The sequence below is a fragment of the Aethalodelphis obliquidens genome, unplaced genomic scaffold (assembly GCF_003676395.1).
Source record: "Aethalodelphis obliquidens isolate GAN/ISIS:26980383/991018 unplaced genomic scaffold, ASM367639v1 scaffold42, whole genome shotgun sequence".
Taxonomy (NCBI): Eukaryota; Metazoa; Chordata; class Mammalia; order Artiodactyla; family Delphinidae; genus Aethalodelphis; species Aethalodelphis obliquidens.
Window position 1 is genome coordinate 16244448 of NW_020837986.1, and position 19939 is coordinate 16264386.

The 19939-nt window shown below is 53.2% G+C and overlaps 3 protein-coding genes across 14 annotated transcripts in view; all 3 read right to left on the minus strand.

Annotated features, from left to right (window-relative positions):
- Positions 1-244: 244 nt before the first annotated feature.
- AVP (arginine vasopressin) lies at positions 245-2330 on the minus strand. Its single transcript, XM_027078091.1, has 3 exons — positions 2169-2330; positions 627-828; positions 245-481 (listed from the first exon to the last, which is right to left on the minus strand). Exons 1-3 carry the CDS (start codon positions 2286-2288, stop codon positions 303-305), a joined length of 501 nt encoding a protein of 166 aa, XP_026933892.1. The 5' UTR covers positions 2289-2330; the 3' UTR covers positions 245-302.
- A 14323-nt stretch (positions 2331-16653) lies between these two features.
- Positions 16654-19939, minus strand: part of LZTS3 (leucine zipper tumor suppressor family member 3) — a 45672-nt gene continuing 42386 nt past the window's right edge. For 10 of the 11 annotated variants that reach the window (XM_027078766.1, XM_027078763.1, XM_027078758.1 and 7 more), the window contains one exon: positions 16654-17390. The gene's annotated coding sequence lies outside the window, so the exon portion shown is untranslated. The remainder of the gene's footprint in view (positions 17391-19939) is intronic. The other variant, XM_027078759.1, reaches the window with a different exon arrangement.
- The window catches only part of UBOX5 (U-box domain containing 5), a 32829-nt gene continuing 29543 nt past the window's right edge, over positions 16654-19939 (minus strand). Inside the window, exon 4 of one of the 2 annotated variants that reach the window (XM_027078768.1) lies at positions 16654-17385. In XM_027078768.1, the coding sequence (XP_026934569.1) occupies positions 17264-17385 (122 nt within the window). In that variant the 3' untranslated portion in view covers positions 16654-17263. Of the gene's footprint in view, positions 17391-19939 lie in introns of both variants that reach the window. The other variant, XM_027078767.1, reaches the window with a different exon arrangement.

Genomic DNA, 19939 nt, shown 5'->3' on the forward strand with positions numbered 1-19939 from the left:
ATCCCTCTGCCAGATCCCCAACCCAGCCTCTCCGCGGCCTGGACAGTGGCCCTTCCCCTCCCCGCCCGCAGGTCGCCCTGTCAGTAGTTCTATCTAGAATCGTGCTGGCCCAAGATCGCTTCCCGACAGGATCTGTCCCTTTTCTGGGGTGGATCTGCTCACGACTTAGGGTCCGGGAACTGGTCCCCCACCCTCCTGTCCTCTCCCCTCTCCACCCCCAGAGACGGAGACGCACGCTAGCCAATGCCTTTAAGACCGTTTATTTTTCGTGCTGCGAGGGTGGGGGGTGGGGTGGGGGCGCCTCAGTAGACGCCGGGCTGGGCGGGCTCAGCGGGCTCCGGCGCCCCCGCCAGCTGCACCAGCCGCAGCAGCAAGGCCCCGCTCGGCCCGTCCAGCAGGGTCGCGTTGCTCAGGTCGCTCGCCCGGGCGCGTCGAGGGAAGCTGGCGCCCTCCCGGCACTCGGGCTCCGTCACGCAGCTCTCTGCGGGCAGCATGGGCTGAGCGCGCGGCGCGGGGGCGCAGCAAGCTGCCCAGGCCCCGCCCCCACCAGACCCAGGTTGGCCCGGCCCCCGCCCCGGCCAGGACCCAGCGCCACCCCCCCGCCCCCCGCCGCCCAGGCCGCTCACCGTCGTTGCAGCAGATGCCGGCGGCGGCGCAGCGGCCCCCGCTCCCGCACGGCTTCTGGCCCGACTGGCAGGGCGACGGCAGGTAGTTCTCCTCCTGGCAGCGCAGCGCCTCGGCCGTGCCCACGAGGCAACCCAGCTCGTCCCCGCAGCAGATGCTGGGCCCGAAGCAGCGGCCTTTGCCCCCGGGGCCGCAGGGGAGACACTGGCGGGAGGGCGGGGGTGAGCCGGGGGCGGGGAGGGGCCCGGGCCCGGGAGGGAGAGCCTGCGGGGCGGGGGGCTGAGCCGGGTGGGGGAGGACAGGGCAGAGGAGCGCCGGAGGTTCGGGGGTCTCCCTGGCGCTCTTTGGCCCCCAGAAGCGGTCGAAGGAGGGGACTCAAAAGCTACTCGGCTGCCTTGGTTTTCAGGTGACTAAGGAACAGCTCTCAGTGACAGCCCTCAGCATCCTCCCCCTTCGTTGAGGGAGGGGTCCCTCATGGGCTGCATGGGAGAGACCTTCCTTCTCACCTTTGGGGCCTCCTGGTGTGCACCCCTCTCTCAGCTGCCCACTACCCTCCCCTTAATGCAGACCTTCCTCCTCTGCCCGCGTTGCTCCAGTTCCATCTCTAGCATGCACCCCCTCTCCACACCCACCCCACCCCGTGCAGGGAGGGTCCCTGCCCCGCTCCAGAATACACTCAGGCCCTTCTTCACATGTCCTGTTCCCTCTCTGGCCTTACCCTGCCCCTCAAGCCAGTGGGCCTCACTTGGGCCCTGACCTCTGCTCACTCACCTATGGACTGACCCTGTGGGTGGCAGGGACATGAGCCCTAGAGGAGGGCATGAGGCACCTAGGTGACTCCAGCTTCCAAAGCTGCCAAGCAGAGGGAGGGGTTGTTTGTGGGGGCTGTCCACCTACCCACCCTAGTTTGTTCCGCAGCTCAAAACTGGCCACCTGTGGCCTTGACAGAATTGAGCATGGTTATTGGATTTCCTTTAGCTCTGCTGAAGGTGGAATAAGAGGGAATCACTGGACATGCAGCATGAAAGAATTGGGCTAGGTACCCAGCAGAACTTCCTTACAGGATACTTGGGTGGCACCTCCCACTCAGGCAAGCTCAGGGCAATGGCCAGCTTCTGGGGGATGGGGGGCTGGGGCCCATGGCTAGGAGAGGCCAGGAGTTGAACAGGGAAGGCCTCAAGTGCTGGAGAAGACAGAGCCTCCGAAGCTCCAGCTAGTCCTGGAGGAGAGGCCGCCATGGGCACAGAGGAGGTCTTGCCATCCAGTTCTCCCTGATCCAGCACAGAGTCCAGTTACTGGGGAAACCTCTCTTTCCTGCATCCCTTCTCTGGATGGAGACAATGTTCAGGAAGTCCTACGGCCCGTCCTAGCCCGCCCGACAGCCTGGTCCCCTCTGTTTGCCCATGCCAAGCCTCCCTTCTTCTGTTGGGCACTTCCCCTAAAGCCTGCCTCTCCCACGACTTCCCTTCCTAGCCCCTGCACTGTGATGCCATCCCTGGGCCTCTGCCCCGGCCCAGTAACCCTGAGATGGGCCACGGTCATACCTGTCTCAGCTCCAGGTCGGACATGGCCCTCTTGCCGCCCCTTGGGCAGTTCTGGAAGTAGCAAGCGGAGGTGAAGGCCAGCAGGCCGAGGAAGCAGGCAGGCAGCGTGGCGTCAGGCATCCTGGCACAGGTGGGCACAGTCTGCAGTGCTACTCTGTGGACTGTGCTGTGCTGCCGTCGCTGGCTGCCTATTTATGTCTGCAGGTGTTCCCTCTGAGGTGACGTGGCCACCACCCCCCTCCCCAGTGGCTCCCCAGGAGCCCATGGCCGCCAGGTCCCAGTCGTCAGCAGTGATTCAGGCATCTGGGGACGCACGTGGGCCTGTGCAGGGGATGATGGGGGAGGGGTGCCAGCCTCTGGGCTGTCATTGGCAGCGGTGTGGCTGCGGTGTGACAGGAGCTGCTGTGACTGTAATTGTGACTCTCTGGACTCAGGGAGAGACAGACGTGTCGGGGGGGGCGGTCACCTGGAGACTGTCTCCAAGCTTTCTGGTGCCCAGAAGAGGCTGGGGGTCAACAGGCCCTGTCCCCCAACACAGACCCCAGAGGAGGGGGCAGGGGTGACCCGAGGGGCTGCTGTGTAAGGAGCAGGTCAGGCCCCAGCCCAGGAGTGATGAGCAGGGGACAGTCGGTATGCAGGGCCCCATCAGGAGCATTAGTCCTGTGAGAGGACAAGTGACCAAGAACGGCACACACTCGAGGTGGTGCAGACAGAGGCCTTTGTACCAGCTGCACTAGGACAGAAAGTGCTGCCTGCAGCCCCGTGTAATGGAGGCAAGAGACCAACATGGGGTTAGGGGGTCATTCCCACTTGGTGGGTGAGGCAGGTTCCCGGGGGGAGCTGGGGATGCTCCCACCCCCCCCACTCACACCCACACCAGGGTCCAAAGACTCAGGGACTGGGGACCTTGGGGATAGCTTCTTGGCATGTCCCCATCACTCTCCTTCCAGGCAGGAGCATGGGGTGAGGGGAGCATCTATGGGGGAATGAGGAAATCCGGACCCAGTAAGGCTCAAAGGTTGGGGGGTAAACTGACAGCCAGTTTGCCCCAATTCCTACCCTGACCAGGACACTAGTATGTGGGGACCAGAGCAGGTACCAGCTCAGGCCTGGGGCCTCAGGGGGCTTTGAGGCTCAGGGAGGGCCAGAGCCACAGCCAGATGGGCCCAGCCTGAGAAGCAGCTTTTGGTTTATGACCCCAGGCTGGTAGGTTTAAGGGATGGAAGTCTCCCTCCCTCGGCCGCCTGAGTGGCCCTCTGGTCCTTGAATCCAAGCTAGCCACCCTGAACCTCTCAGGCGCTGCACAGCCCCCAGCTCACCCAACCCCCAGACTCTCAGCCTCCTCTCCAGAGTCCTGCCAGGAAGCTCCAGCTGCTTCCTGTCAACCAAGTGCAGTGCAGGGTCCCAGGTCCCAGAGGTGGGGGGCTGTGAGGATGCTGGAGCCCAGCAGCCTGTTGAAATCTGGCCTCTGTTCCTCAAAACATCATGACTCGGGTAGATCACTTGACCTCTCTGTGCCTCATTTCTCTCCAGTGTGAAGTGGGGAAGATATTTGCACCCACATCACCAGGTTGTCATGAGAACTGAGATAATGTAATGCAGGAGAGATTTGAAAAAGTGCCTGCACCATTGTAAAGTTAATTAATAGTATTGTAGTATCATTAATGCCATTATTCTTAATAAGACCTTAAGAGAGTTCTTCCAGAGAGAGTAGCTTCCTGAGTTAATGCAGGATAAACTTTTTCATTCTGTTCATGGCCTAGAAATAAACTTGGTCTGGACATTGCCCTCCTGAGACTCTGCCTTGTGGGGCAGACTGAGAGGGACGGCCAGAGGCCTGGCTTAGGCCAGCTGTGCCTTGGCCCAGCACCTTGCCCTCTCTGTACTTTTGGTCTGAGTTACCAACTGAAAACTGAAGGAGCTACAGGAAATGAAGGGCTCAAGCTCTGGTACAAGCTGTGTCCTGACTAGCCGTGTCTACCTGAATCACCATTCTAAGACTTGCCTCCCATACCAGGGCCCTTTGAAGATCCCAAATCCCACCTCCACACAGATACCAGAGGGCCTGCTTCTCCCAATACCACCTTCTTGGAGCCCACACTGGCTGGAAAAAGTCCCATTACTGTGCTGACTGGCTGCATTTCCACTATAACACCTCACAGGTCACATGGACCCTGAGGACACCCCCACCCCTTCTTCACTTCCCTTATATGTTCTCTTTCCAAAACTACTTTTTCACACCTTTGCCACCCTTACATCTTCTACAACTTAGCTCATGATCTTGATTCAGTGTCACTTAGAAAGAGAGGATTAACTCTTTTACCAGTCCTTCCCCGCCACCCCTCACAGTACCCTCCCACACCATTTTCTTGATATAATAATGTCATAATGGTTAGGTCACTATTACGAATTAGACTGCAAGCTAACCCTCCAAGCTAAACCATACGGTACATTATGATGAGCTTTCCATCACTGAACAACCTTTTGTGTTCCCTGGAGTTAGTGATCACCTTTGTTTTTCATTGTTGTCCAACTGCCATTTTTATCCAGAAGTCAACATTTACTCTTCAACTCACTCCACTCAGGCTTCTGCCCAAACCAGTCCACTGAAACTCCTGTTATCAAGGTCATAAACTACCTCTGTATTACCAAATTTGGTGGTCATGTCCATGTCCTCATTTTACATTATCCCTTAGTAGCATTCAACATGGTTGAGCAGTTGTCCTGTTTTTTTTTTTTTGCCATGTCTTGTGGCTTGCAGGATCTTAGTTCCTCAACCAGGGATTGAACCTGGGTCCCAGCAGTGAAATTGCCGAGTTCTAACCACTGGATAGCTAGAGAATTCTGCACTTGTCCTTTTTAAATATATACTTTTAAAATCCACCACACTGGGGCTCCCCTGGTGGCACAGTGGTTGGGAGTCCGCCTGCCGATGCAGGGGACGCGGGTTCGTGCCCCGGTCCAGGAGGATCCCACATGCTGCGTAGCGGCTGGGCACGTGAGCCATGGCTGCTGGGCCTGTGCGTCCGGAGACTGTGCTCCGCAGTGGGAGAGGCCACAACAGTGAGAGGCCCGTATACTGCAAAAAATAAATAAATAAATTGCCAAAAAAAAAATCCACCACACTGGATGTTCTTTCTCAGTCTCCTTTTCTGGCTCTACCTCTTTGACCTTGACTTCTAAATGTTGGAGTATCCCAGGACTCAGTCCTGTGTCCCTTCTCTTCTCTTCTTAGGTGACTGCTTCTAACCCCATAATTTTATATACTTTCTACAAACTAATGATTCTCAAATTCATACCTCCATCCTGGGCCTCTCCCCCAAGTGTCCAGTGACAACTCCCCTTGGATATTCAATAGGCCTTTCCAACTTAGCATGGTCAACTCCTGATTCTTAGCTGCTCCCCTGTTCTCTCCCAGGGTTCTCCAGCCCTGCAATCATACCACCATCCAGCCAGCTGGTCCTCCCAGAACCTGGGACTCACCCTGATCCATTGCTTCGCCTCACCCTTTGTTAGTCCTACCTCTAAAATCTATATCAAACTATCTGCTTCTTTCCATCCCTGCTTTGGAATTTCAGAGCCTGCTGTCTCCTTGTCCTAAAAGGCTTGCCTGCCCTCACCTATCCCTGGGGTTCACCTTGTTGCTTTAAAGTGTCATCTCCCAAGAGGAGCCTTCCCTGAGCACCCACGTGGAGCATACCTCACACTTAGCTCAGTTATTTTTTAAGTTGGGTCTATGTTGATGGGTTTAATAGCACCTACTACAACTTGCAGTTCATTTGTTTGTTTATTATTATTATTATTTTGTATGTATGACTGTACCCCCTCTAGAATGAAAGCCTCAGGGCAGAAAGGACTCCATCCTTTGTGTTCCGTACTGTAACCCCACTCCTGGTACAGTACTTGCCACACAGTGAGTTTTCAATAAATTATGGAAAGGAGGAAGGGAGGGAGGGGAGCCCTGGGTACCAGCCTCCGCTCTCCAGGGAGTTACTGTGTGACCTTGAGCGAGTCACACCTGTTCCCAAGGTTGCTTGATGTACTGACCCCATGTCCTATCTCACTGAGGTCTTAAGGGAATCAGATCTGAAGGTGCTATAAGGGGTTAGAATTTTCAGAGATCTTTACATAACAAAGAGTTGCAAGCCTCCAGATTAAACTCCAAGTCTCAGAATGTTCTTTAAATACTTCCTTACCCTTAGACCCTCTTTTCTGAGAACAGGTAACAACTGCCCCCCACTCCTGTTTCTTATTCCTTTTTTCTCAGGGTCAACCCAGTGCTTGTACTATAATGACATCTCTGCTACCCTCCGAAGGGGGTGGCCTCATTCTCAAACAGGTCTGCTAGCGTCTCATCTCATCTGCTTCCTATTAGTCTGACTCAAGGACCTTCAGCAGTGTGGTCACACAAATGCTCTGTGAACTATGCAGAGGAACGAAAGTGAGCAAACGTTGTGAGAGCCCAAGAACTGCTGACTGAATGAATTGAAGAGGGCGCGTTGAGCAGGGGCAACAAACATAAGAAAAATGCTGGGCCTTAGCATGAAACTGCCTTGGGTCTGCACCAGCAGTAAGGAAAAAATAAAAAAGCTTTCCTTTCTTCATCAGACGGGAGGGAGCTGAATGTGAATATGAGATCTCTAAAGAGGGTTACATTAAGCTTAAAAGAAATCAGAAATGAGAGGTCATCATAAAAAGTCTTACCTGCAAAAATAACCTAAGTAAAAAGCAACATAACCTAGGAAAAAATATTTTTGACAGGCTTTTTTCTGTATTAAAAGCCTGTACAGCAGCCAGGTGGGTGGATTCACATCTGGGGACTGTGGGCTCCCGCTCCAAGGCCTACACCAGGGTAGTTGTCTTTGTGGCTTGCAGGATCTTAGTTCCTCAACCAGGGATCGCCCATGAGAGGGGGCGATCGAGGTGGCCCCCTTTGGTCGGCTGGGAAGAGCCAGCGGAGGGCCACATGCGCTTCTCTCACGCTTCAGCCAGAGGACTGGCCAGAAATGCCGCGGGCCGAGGGGAGCAGAAGCGCAGTCAGGAAGCTTCGTGGGCCTCGGGGACCCGACGGGGTCGAGCACAAAGCGGGCGGCGCTGCCGGGGCGCACGGCCCACCGGCTGGGGCTCCCAGGAGGAATCTCGCTGCGCCATCTGACACCCTGGCCCAGCCCGGCCCGGCCCCAACCCCGCGCTCCCGGCGGAGAAAAGCGCGCAGGGTGGCCACGCGGGGCGTGGGCAGCGGGGCAACGGCACAGGGCAGGTCCCCCTCTCCGGAACACCTTCGGTGCCTGTAGTTTGGAGAGTGAAGGCTGAGTGGGGAGCTCCGGGAAGAGGGGGCAGGGAGGGCGCAGCTGGCAGGATAAAGAACTTGTGCTGCAAAGGTGTGAAGGAAGAGGATCTAAGCATGGGGGCGGGGGGCGGGACATAACACAGGAAGAACAGGCCTGTTGAACCCCGGACAACAACAGAGACTTCCATAGCCCTGGGTACCTGGCAGTACTGTTCTCAGCCTTTTACAAACCTTTCCTCCTTGAATCCGCATAAAACCCTAGGAAGGAGGAAGTCATTTTTATCTCCATTTGTAGACAGGAAACTGGGGGACCGAGAAGTTGCCCCAGGAGGCCCAGGTAATAAACAGCAGACCTGGGATTGAAACACAGTCCCCAGAGTCTGTGTTCTTTACCACTCCATTGCCTGGAAACCCACTAACAGTGACTAAACCACCAAGACATTTATAACTTATTTAGAATTCGGGGTTGGAGGTTGATGGTCCTATGCTTGGCCTGGGGTCCAGGGAAGTCACCTGGGAATTCCTTACTGCCTCTGGCACCTTCTTCATGTCTGGGTGTCCCTCCTCATGGCAAGGGAGGCAGTCACAAAATGGGTGCCCTCCTCCGAGCCTCTCCTTTCTCAGGGAGGAGAAACTTATCTGTCCATCTTCTACACTAAACAGGGAAAATGCCTAAACAGGGGTGATGGGGAACAGCTAACAGTTACTGCAAGCTGACAGTGTGTTCCCAGCACTACACTATAAGCTGTGTAACAATGTCAGAAGATACGTTTATCACCATTTTATTGCTGTGGAAACTGAGGCTTAAAAGGGTTAAGCAATTTCCTGAAGTGCCACAGCCAGCAAGGAGCAGGGGCAGGACCCCAACACCAGAGCACCCTGAGGGAGAGGGGTCCCCACCCCTGCACCTTTCAAGGCTTTGATGGGCTATCCCAGGTTGTGATTTGCTGTTTTTTTGGAAGACAGAACTCCAGGAGCTCCTACAAATCATGTCCTAAATGTGTTAATCTGATGCCACCCTAACTTGCTTCAAAATAACATGAGAGGGGTGAATTGGGTGAGGGTAAGTAAAGAAGAAATAAGACTAGCCATGAATTGAGAGTTGTTGAAACTGGGTGATGGGTACATGAGAGTTGAGTATACTAATCTGTATTTTTGTATGTGTGTGGAATTTTCCATAATAAATTTTTTTTTTTAAGTATCAGCTCCACCTTTTTTAGGACCTGGGGTAAAATATGACTAAATATATAAAAGTTGTAAGTCAAGCTAACAAAATGTAAAATGAAACGTGTTCTGTCCTCCTACCTTGAAAAATATATGTTCATGATGACCTGAAGTCCATGTTCAGATTTGGAGGTCTGCAGTAGAACTTGGCAGCCTCGGGGGCTGGTCTCTCCCTATAGCTTTGTTCTGTCCCACATCCCAGGGACAGGCACACTGGTGGACGTTCCGGGTTCTGCCTGTGCACCTCACAAATTGCCTCCCCTTCCCGCCACGTAGGCACATTTGCACAGCTGAGGGGCAGTCCACCTGGGCCATAGACCCATGGAAGAGGACTCTTCCAGCCATAGATACAGTCATGGGAAAGTTAGGCAGCAAGTTCCAGGCCACAACCCTCAGTGCACAGATTCTGTGTGGGCATGTTCCCTGGTCTCACCCTGAGGAGAGCCAGAGAAGGCCCTCTAAGGGCTTTTCTTGTCTGGTCTTAGACATTAATGGTCCTTGAGTCTGCCAGAGCCCTGCCCTCAGTAGGCACATGGCTCCAACGACTCAGCTGCTTCCTCCTCGCCTGTCATAGGACACCAGGGTCCAAACCAGAGTGTGAAGACCCATTTCACTGCCTTCTGCCCCTTCCTGAAGAATCCTACCTGCCCCTCATGTTCTTGAGAGTCATATGTCCATTCCTTAAAGCTCCCTCAGTCTGTAGCCAATGGAGAAAGGGTAGTACCTTAAAAGAAAATCAGGATGCTATTATGAAGAGTCAGCGGATGCCTCCCCACAAAATCCACTGAGATCAGTACCAGAGTCCCATCTTTCTTGCCCCCATCCCTGACCTTAGCAGACTTGACTCTCCTTGCAGGTTGATGTAGTACTGTACCTAGACATCCCTTAATCATGTGTTTCCCCGTCTCCCTGCCCCACTAGACAGTGTTTCTTTCATCTTTGTGTCCCCAGGACCCTGCATCGGGCCCCTCACTGGCTCTTTAGTAAATGGCCAAGTCAGTGTGCTGGCCAGCCTGGAAGCATTAGGATCCTCTGTCTGTGCTGGCTGCCCACGGTCAGGTACAAAATATTAGCATAGGAATATTTTTAGATTTTCCCCTCCCCTCTCTGCTAAGAGGATTCTGGTTTTGAGCTCCCAGGTTCTCCCCCTCCTTCCCCAGCCCCCCTGCAGCATTTGTCTAGGATTTTGTGGTTGTTCCAGTTACTACTGCTGTGTAACAAACCACCCACAATGCAGTGCTCTAGACAACGACCATTCTTTATGCTCATGGATTCTGAAGGTCGGGAGCCCCAACAGGGCACAGCAAGGACACCTTTTCTCTGCCCCACAATGTGTGGCATCCCTGCTGGAAAGAGTGAATGGCTTGGGGCTGGAATCATCTGGAGACTTCTTCATGCACATGCCTGGGCACCTGGGCTGAGATGACTCAGAGGCTGGGCCCAGCTGGGACTGCCAACTGGAGTGCCTGCCTGCCTGTGGCCTCTCTGTGTGGCTTCTCACAGCCTGGACTTCTTGCTTGGTGGCTCAAGGCTTCAAGAGTGAGTGTTCCAGCAAACTAAGCAGACTGGCAGCCTCAGAAATCTCATAGGGTCACTGCTGCCACACTCCATTGGTCGAAGCAGCCACAAGCCTGGCCAGGGTCAAGAGAAGGAACAAAGTGCCCCTTTGGGTGGGAGGAGTGCTGAATAATTGGCAACCAATCATTTGAAATCATCCCAGTGGCATGAAGTCAGGAGGAAAGGATGAAGACTGAGGTTTGGAATAGATGTTTCCAGGGAGCACTGGAAAAATAGGTATGCGAGCAGGGGCACAAAAGGACTGCAGGAGGTAGATGGGAGGATAAAGGGGGAATTTGAAGAAGAGTTGCTGACAGACATCACGTATCATGTGAAACTGCGTTTTGGCAGCTGAATCTGTATTTTTGCTCCAGATCACTCCATGACTGAGACATGTGGGCCACAGCTTTGCAGGCCTTAGACCAAGCTTGAACAGGTCCACCCAGGCCGCTCAAGCCTGCCCACAGGTTTCTTGAGTTGAGGAAACTTTCAGGGGCTGAGGCACTTACCATCATTTCCGCCATCTCATTACAGAAGGTCAATCTGCCAAGGCCGCCTGGTGCATAAACACATGCCTCGGCATCTCATTTACCCCCGGTGTTCATGCTCCCCTCCCCTCCTCATTCCCAGGGGCCAGATCCCCTCAAGCCTGATCTCATTCTTGGGGTGGGGGGGAGAGGAAGGCAGGTGAGAGGGGCTCTCTCTGGGGGATCCTGGTTTCTGAGACGGGCTAATTACAGGCTTCCTAATTAATGAGCCATGAGGTTGCATTTCATCAGCTGAGTCACAGGTGATGTCTGGGCCCTGGGCCCAAGGGAAGAGTATGAGGAATCATGGGAGGCGGAGGCCAGGCTGTGTCTCTGCCTCCCTGACCCTCATTCTCTAGATGCTCTCTTTTCAAACCCAGTTCTTCTTACCACCTTAGAGGGTGTCAGCAGCCCCCCTTCCTCCCTACACCTACCTCTGCTTCCTGATATTTTCCTGGGACTGTCCCCCAGTCTGTCCATCCCTTATGCCTGCCCACCCCCCCCAGGACCACATAGAGCTCATTAGCTATTGTTTCCCCATCACCCAGTTTCTCTTTCTCTTTCTCCCTCAGCCACATACATCACACAACTGGAGCTGCTGTCTGTACCATGGCAACCACATCTCGGGATCCTAGCACCCACTGCCGTTGGCCACAGCCTGCCAGAGACCATTCCTGAGCCACTCTTCCACCTGTCTCCTTGCTCCTTCCCACACTCACCTCTTTCAGTAACTGTACATGACAGGTACTTTTCCATTTTCATTTCAACCAGAAGATGTATCCATTTACAGGAAGTTAATGCTGCTGAGTCTTTATTGGCGGTGGTGGGGGAAGGGGAATTCTTTTATTTTTTGTGCCTAGAGGTATAATATTTTTGAATTTTCAAAAGCTGTGCTGTAGCTTGGTCATGAGTTGTTATTCCATAGAATTGTTTGTGCCTTTAGATCTGGGTCTCATGATGGACTTGGGCCCAGGTGGAAAGGTTCTAGTAGGTCGTGGAGTTGGGTGGTTTCCCACCAGATCAGTGCTGGCAGTACCCTGTTCCCTGCACTAGGCTCCCGTTCAAAGGAGGGATCCTTAGCGGCTCTGTGGTGACAACATCCAGGCCACCCCTGTAGAGGGGACCTGCGCCTGATCTTTGCCAGCCTCTACTACCTTCAGAGAGTCTCAGGGGTTAAGTTGGTGGCCTTGGAGTCAGTCAGATGAGCTCTTCATGGAACTGGGCCTCAGCTTACTCCTTCTACTGAGAGTTGTGAGGATTAAATGAGATAATATGTATGAAGTGCTTAGCACAATTCCCAGGATGGCATGCTCAATATATAGAAACTTTCTAAAAGACTTATTTATTTATTTTTATTTGTTTTTTTCAGCTGCATCGGGTCTTAGTTGTGGTGCTCGGGCTTCTATAGTTCTGGCGTGTGGGCTTAGTTGCCCCTTGGCATGTGGGATCTTAGTTCCCCGACCAGGGATTGAACCGGCATCCCCTGCATTGCAAGAAAGATTCTTAACCACTGGACCACCTGAAAGACTTCTGAATGCAAAGGTTTTTTTGTTGTTGTTGTTTTTCATACCTGGATGGGCTTCAAATTCTCTATAATCTCCTTGATATTTCATGCAAAATCATGTGTGTGCAAACCACTTGTTCCTGGGCCCATCTTCTGGACACAGCTGGCCACTCCACAGGGGGTGATGTGGCTCTAAGCCCCCCAGACCAGCCCTGGCTGCTCAGGCTGCCTGTTGGTAGGGTTGGAATCGTTCTCTTCATTTTTTGCCGAAGAATCTTTGGGCTAGAATCCTATAGGTGGGATGGCTGGGTCAGAGGGATCATGCATATGTAACTTTGCTAGATATTCACCTCCACAGAGGGTGTACTCCTTGCATTCCCACAGCCTCATCAGCAGATTGTGGCCAAATTTTGAGATTTGTGCCCATCTGCTAAACAAGAAATGGTATTTCAGGCGTATTTTTATTTCATCGTATTTATGAGCAAGGTTGAGCATCTTTTGACATGCTTAAAAGGCCATTTGCATTTCTTTGTGTGTCTTTATTTTTAGAAGCTATATATTGGAATATTAACCATTGTAATACAACTTACATATTGTATTTTCCTAGTTTGTAATTTGTGTTTTTACCTTGCTAACGGTGGCTTTCTTTTTCTATGTAAGAGGGTTTTTTTATTTTAATTTTTTATGTAGTCAACTTTATCAATCTTTCCCCTAACTATATGTGGATTCTGAAATCAGGAAAGGTTTTCTCACTTCCAGCTTTACAAGAATTTCCTCATTTTCCATTTTCTTCTAGTTCTTAGATGGTTTCCTTCTTCCAGTGACTCCAGCACCACTTGCTGAGAGGTCCCCGCCCCCCCGCCGCCCCAATTTCCTTATGCAGTTGGGTCTGTTACTGGATTTTAAAATTTTTTTCATTGCTCTGTCTGTGTATTCATGGGTTAGTTTTCCCCACCCCCAAATCGAACTGTTCATTTTCAGATTTTTTCTAGTTATTCTGGCTTGTTCTTCAAAAAGATCTTTATAATAAGAATAGTGTGTAATGACAGCAAATGTCCATTAAATAATGTTAAGGGAAATAGCAGGCAACAGAACCACACAGTATATACACGTGCCTCTTTTTCCTTATAAAAAATTATTGGAAGGGAAAAGAGCCAGGAGAGCCATGTTTGAGTGGTCATCTCTCAGTAGTATGGCTATGGGTAGCATTACCTTGTTACTGATGCAAACCTTGGTGGAAAAAACCTGCCAACTGCCACATGGCTGCCTCTTCCTCCTTCCTCCTCACCTCCTCCCTGTGCCACTCGGGAGATCTTGTCACCCTCTGGGCCAAGGCATCTCTTTGTAAGGGAGGGAGTGCATTACAGCAGGGAGGAGGCTGTGGACACGGCCTCTGCCGGGTGGGGGTGGGGGCCGGCAAGGTACTGGCGCATCTGATTACCCCACTGTCCTGCTCTCCGTTACAAGCTCCACCCCCGTGTAGGGGTGTTTCCCTACTTCCCGGGAGACAGGTTCCTAAGCGGTAAAGGGAACACCAAGGGCCAATAGAACTTTCTTTGATGGTGGAATGTTCTGTATCTGTGCTGTCCAACAGGGTAGCCACTAGCACATGTGACTATTCAGTACTTCAAATGTGGCTGGTGTGACTGAGGAACTGAGTTTGTTTTTTGTTTTTTTGCGGTACGCGGGCCTCTCACTGCCGTGGCCTCTGCCGCTGCGGAGCACAGGCTCCGGACGCACAGGCTCAGCGGCCATGGCTCACGGGCCCAGCCGCTCCACGGCATGTGGGATCCTCCTGGACCGGGGCACGAACCCGTGTCCCCTGCATCGGCAGGCGGACTCTCAACCACTGCGCCACCAGTGAAGCCCCTGAGTTATTTTTATTTACTTTAAAAAGCCACTCTACTGGCCAATTCCCCATCCAGCCACGCCCCTTCCAACCTAGAACTGGAAGGAAAGATCCTGCCTGTGTAAGTGGACTGAGAGGCCAAGCAGGCCGGTGTGGCTGGAGAGGGGAGAGGGCAGCTCCGCGGGAGGGCCCAGCACACCAGCAGCCCCGTCCCTGCCCCAGTGGCCAGCACACAGGCAGCCAGCCCAGCATCACAATACTGCAGACCGCAGGTGAGCAGCAGCCTGGCAGCCCGGCAGCCTGGCGGGGGGGCGGGGGGGGTCCCTCCAGGGGCAGGTCTCTTTGTCTGCAGACCTCCTTACAGCAACCCAGGCAGCAGAGGACCATTTCTTGGGGAATGGAAAAGCACCCAGCAACTGAGCGGCCTCAGGCTGGAGACCCATGGGAGGAAGCAGGGCTGACGAGGGGATGGGGGAGCCTTTCAGCTCCAGGACCCAGATGCAGCCGCCTGGAGATGGAGTACTCCGGGCACAGAGCAGCTGCTCCTCTTGGTGATTTGGTTTCCCTACTTCTTCTACCTTCAGGACTACTTCTGAGTGGCCCTCCTTTCTGCCTGCCCCTGGGGCTGGAGGGCGAAGGCAGAGGGAGCATGAGTGAGGGTGGAGTAGCCAAGGCCTGGGGCCTTGGCCCCACAAGGGGACGGCCAGGTTATGGGGCAAGGCCTCACTCTGCACCTTGGGGATGAAGATTTGGAGACCAGCCACTGGGGCCCAGCTTCCTGCTCTCAAAGGGCCCAGGGCTGCGTGCCCCCAAATGGACTTTGGGTTAAATGCTACAGGAAAGGGGACATGTACCCCCAAAGACCCTGTGGTCAAGCAAGGGGGCAGTGGGGTCACAAGGCTTTGAAGTCCTGAGTCTTCTCAGAGTCAATAGAGTCCAGCTCCTTGAGTTAATTGGTTAGCTGCTTTGCGCCTGCCCTGGGCTCTGGTGAGAAATCCTTTGAGTCTAGTTGGCAGCAAGAGAAAAGTTATTCTCATTTTCTAGGGGAGAGAAACGGAGCCCAGCAGTGCTTTGTGTGTTCTGGCAAGGGTGGTGAAAAGACCACTTCATTTTAGGGGACCCTTTAAGATAAAAATGGTGCATCTCCAAGGATGTGGCTATGGCTCCACCTGTCCATCACAGGGGCTCCCATGCCTGGTTTCCTCCCAGAGCTACCTGGGGAGCAGCAGCCTGTTCAAAATGCAGATCACCAGGCCCCCCGCAGGAGGGGAGGAACCTCTGCCCTCATCTGGGCACTCTGTGCTTTATGCTGACCCCACGCTGGCGACTTCCTCAGGCTCCCAGGTTGGGAGAGACGAGACAAACCCCAGAGGGAAGGCCTCCCAGCAGTGAACTTGCTCTTGGGGAACTAGGCTGTTATCTTGAGGCCATGACAGGCTGAGGGTAGGAACTGCCCTCCCCTCTGTAGCACTGCTTTTGCTGCAATGGTGGGGCTTTTCCTAGAACACAAGCACACAAGGAAGATAAGGCAATAATCCGGACTGACCCAGACATTTAAAGCCAAAGGACACACGGGAGTCTCACCAGCCAAGAGGAAAGCCCACCAATGCAGACCTTGGAGGCTCATGTGAGGGGTCAAGGGAAGTGTCACCAGGAGGCAGAGGGGAGGGTGGGATTGCCTCCACAGCCACCTTTGTGGCCATACACACCTTCTAGGAACTCTTAAAAACACATTCTCTAACCCCAACCCCAGATCTCTAAATTCTTAGATCTGGAGTCCAAGAATGGAATTTTTAATAAGCTCCCTCCTTCCCCCATTAGTGTAACAACTATAGTTCTCTCTGCCCTGTGAGCAAAGCGTGGAGGCCAGAGAGAACGCTGTCCTCCTCCCCTGGAGGGTCCCGGAGGCAGCAGGCCTGTGGGAGTAGTGGAGAGCAGATGGCTCAGTACCCTGAGTGGCTTGAGGGACCCCCACAGCCTGTCCACCAGTGGCTGTGATGAAATCTCAAGAATAAAATAAGAAGCATCACTGCGCTCCTCCTTCCCAAACATGCTCAGAGGAAACAGGGAATAGCAGAGTGTATTTTTTCACGGATATTCTTCCATGACTAGGATCTACTCCATACAGTAAACAGTTGTAGGAATACATATTTTCCCTCTGGGACTCCAAAATTTTGAATGGGAAAAAAAAGTGCAATCTATCCCCAAGTATCTTTGCTGAAATAGGCCCCATGCAGAAAAGGTACCTTCTCCCCTCAGAAGGCAGTGTAGCTCTGCCAACACGCAGCTAAGCAAGCTGTCACCAGCCTAGGGGGCTGCTCAACCCTCCCAACTGGCGTGCACACCCACCTGCAAACCCTCATGCATCAGATGCACCTGCAAATGCAACTTCTTGTCCCTTCAGGCCATTGACCCAAATTACAATCTGACAGGGTTGCAGTGACTGCTCACGGCTGCCCTGTGACAGTCCCACTTTGTGTGGGTGCAGGTAGGGTAGAGGAGTATGATGACACAGACAAGAGGAAGCCCACAGCGGACGTCAACCATTGCTTTATTAAGGCTCGGAGTGGTTTGCCAGTCAGAGGAGCTGAGTCATTTACTCCACAGATCCTTGCCATGCTCCACTTTTGGGTGACACTGAAGGTGGAGGCTCTCTCTGAGATCCCGAGCCACATTCACATCCACCTTATAGGCTGAGGGGTGTGTGCAGATGACCTGGGGGGCCTCAGAGGGTGGGGCTGGCTCTAGCAGGCCCTGGGCTCTGGCAGGGGGGTGCTGGCAGGGAGGCACAGGAGGGCAGGGACATCTCCCCCATCCCTCCCAGCTCAAACTATGGCTTTGTTATCCTATTGCCACTTGAGCAGGCGTGGAGAGCCCCTTCCCTGACCCCTCACACCGCAGGCCCATGTGCTATGCTGTGGGAGGAGACAAAGGGAAAGCCCGCGAGAAAGCAGAGGCCCCCCTGTGCCTGGGACCTGGCCAGACCCCAGGAGCTTTGACCCCCCACTCGCTCCTCCTCAGCTCCTCCCAGCGATGGGTCTTCTCAGGTTGAGGCTAGTCACTCAGAAGTGAACCCGCAGAACGTCCTGGCTGGCAAATGGCCGCTGGCAGGCTATGCATGTCATGGGCAGGGAGCGTTGCTTCTCACCCAGGCAGGGCCGGCACAGGAGATGGCCACAGGGAAGCTGGTACACGGGCTCCTTTTTGAAGTAGGGAGAGAACACTCTTTTGCAGGATGTGCATTCGGGGCCCAGGATGCTCCCAGGCTGCTCTGGTGAATCAGGGAAGAAAATAGGCCAGGGTTAGGAAAAGCTGCCCCCAGTCCAGGCTCCATCCTGGAGGCGGGCATGTGCCTGGAGTAGGACAAGAAGCTTCCCTACCCTGCATCCCTTCAGCAGCCTGGCTTCCTCCCTCCCTAGGCCGCCTCTGACTGATCTGGGAGGAGAGGATGCCAGAGAGCCTGAGAATCTGGGGAGCCTCCTCTCCATAATCAAATCTCGGTGCTCCAATGAATGCTCAAGAAAAGCTGGCTTCTGAGGGCTGCTAGGCAGCACTGGGCCCTTCCTGCTGCTCTCCCAGCAAGATGGACTTTCCCCTGGATAGGCTGCCAAGGTCAGAGCAAGGCACAAGCTCACCCTGACAACCTTGATAAACTGCAAGAAAGGTGAGATGTGACAAGAAGAAAAAGCAAAAAATGGTCTGAGGTACCCAGGTTGGGCAGGTCAAGGGGGGACGGAGGTCACCAGAGGGGCAGGGTTGAGGTCTGTCTGTAGCAGACCTGCCTGCTGAGCCTGGCACCTGAGTCTCTTTAGCCTGTAGCCCAGCAGTTCCCCTCCTGACCCATCAATCCCTTTCTTGTGCTGCAGGCTCTCTCCTTCATGCTTCCCACAGAGTCTCCTGAATGAGGGCCACAGCGGGCAGGTCTTGCCACCCCTCCTCCCCAAGCTATACCTGCTGCCCTTCTCTCGTGGCCCTGGCCTAGGGAGGCTGCTCTTTCTCCCCCAGTCCACACCCATCTGGAGAGGGCAAGGATGACCTTTTGGGTGAAGAGCCATAAGAATGAAAGGGAGCCAGCCATGCATGAGTGAAAGGGACAGCAAGTACAAAGAGTGGCTGGTCCATTAAAGAAACAGAAAAAACAAAGGTGTGATGTGTGAGAGAGTGGCAGAGGAGGGTGGAGCAGGCTGGAACATGCAGGACCTCACAGGCAGCAATTTATATTTTATTCCAAGTTCAGTGGGATACCCTGGAAGGATTCTAAGAAGTGGAGTATCATGATCTGGCTTACATAAAAAGATCCCTCTCTGGGCTTCCCTGGTGGCGCAGTGGTTGAGAGTCTGCCTGCCGCTGCAGGGGACACGGGTTCGTGCCCCGGTCCGGGAGGATCCCACATGCCGCAGAGCAGCTGGGCCCGTGAGCCATGGCCGCTAAGCCCGCGTGTCCGGAGCCTGTGCTCCGCAACGGGAGAGGTCACAACAGTGAGAGGCCCGCGTACCGCAAAAAAAAAAAAAAAAGATCCCTCTGGCTCCTATGAGGAGGATGGGCAAGGCAAGGGTGACTGTGGAGGAGCAGCAGAGGCTGCTACAGGAATCTGGGGGAGCAGTGCAGGAGCTGGGGCCAGGGTAGCAGCAAGAGTAATGGAGCAGAGAGGACATCCCTGAGATCTATTTTGGAGCAGTGTAAACAAAACTTGATGATGAATAGAATGTCAGGAATGTTGACGGAAACCAAGGATGACCTCCATGTTATAGGCTTGACCACAGGGTAGAAGATGCTTGCTCTTTACCAGGGACTGGATGATGGGGGGCTATGGGGAAAAACCTTTGGAGGCGCCTGCAGTTCTGAGTTAGAAATTCACTTAAGATATCCATGAGTCTCCCACACAGAGGCACCAAGAAGCTGTAAGGGAGGTCAGGGTCTGAGTTCCAAGGAGAGGAAGGAGCTACAGGTGAATATGGGCAGTCACAGGCCAAGTGGGCTCTCACTTGAGTGACACAGAGTATAGAGAAGAGGGTCTAAGACAAGAGTCTGGAAGAGAAGGAAGAATCAGCAAAGGAAATTGAAGAGAGACTCTTGAAAATGGGGAGAAAAAGAGCATAACATCCGGAAGGCCAAGACAGGTGTTTCAGAAAGGAGAGGCTGGTTAGCCACAATAGACGCTGCTGAGAGGGTAAGTGTCCATCGAATTTGGGGTCATGGAAATTGCTGGTCACCTGGACAAGACAGGTTCTGGGAGTGATTAGGATGGAAACATAATCAGAGAGACAGGGAGGAGGGGACAAGGGCAGAAAAGGTAAGATAGCCTGGGATCCAGGCAATAAGAGAACAGACTAACTTTGGACAGGCAGGAGGAAGCAAGTGTATACCTTATCATTAGCCCCACCAGATTTCATCTTGTAAAAAATGCTCCAGATTCTCTCACTTTGTATCCTAACCGATTCTATCATCCATTGTGGTCCCAGGTTCATTTTAGGCAAAACTTAGCTCAGTAAGCTATCACTGTTCTAAGATACTGGTGAAAATGTTAATAGGAAGGGATGAAGATGACATACTCAACTTGAAACCACCCTCCACATTTACATAAAGTACCCCAGATGTCAGATGAGAGACAGACTACATAAGAAAAATAAGCAAAAAGGGAGAAACAAACAAAAGTCCTCAGGACAGAGTAATTAACATTAGATCTTACCAAAAAACACCAATCCCCAACGCCACAGAATTACTAAGAATTGACTAAAGAATGACTTTCTTGTGAAGAGTTAAACTTCATAGGCAGCCCTTGAACTCACCCTGGAAAAGTAAAGGCCTAGGTGTTGGAGC

What these genes read in the sequence shown, in the direction of transcription:
- AVP (XM_027078091.1), bottom strand. Translation starts at nt 2,288, where the DNA reads ATGCCTGACGCCACGCTGCCTGCCTGCTTCCTCGGCCTGCTGGCCTTC. An exon ending in CCGACCTGGAGCTGAGACAG is followed by an intron (nt 829 to 2,168) that starts GTATGACCGTGG and finishes CCCTCCCGCCAG; the next exon opens with TGTCTCCCCTGCGGCCCCGG. An exon ending in CGGCATCTGCTGCAACGACG is followed by an intron (nt 482 to 626) that starts GTGAGCGGCCTG and finishes TGCTGCCCGCAG; the next exon opens with AGAGCTGCGTGACGGAGCCC.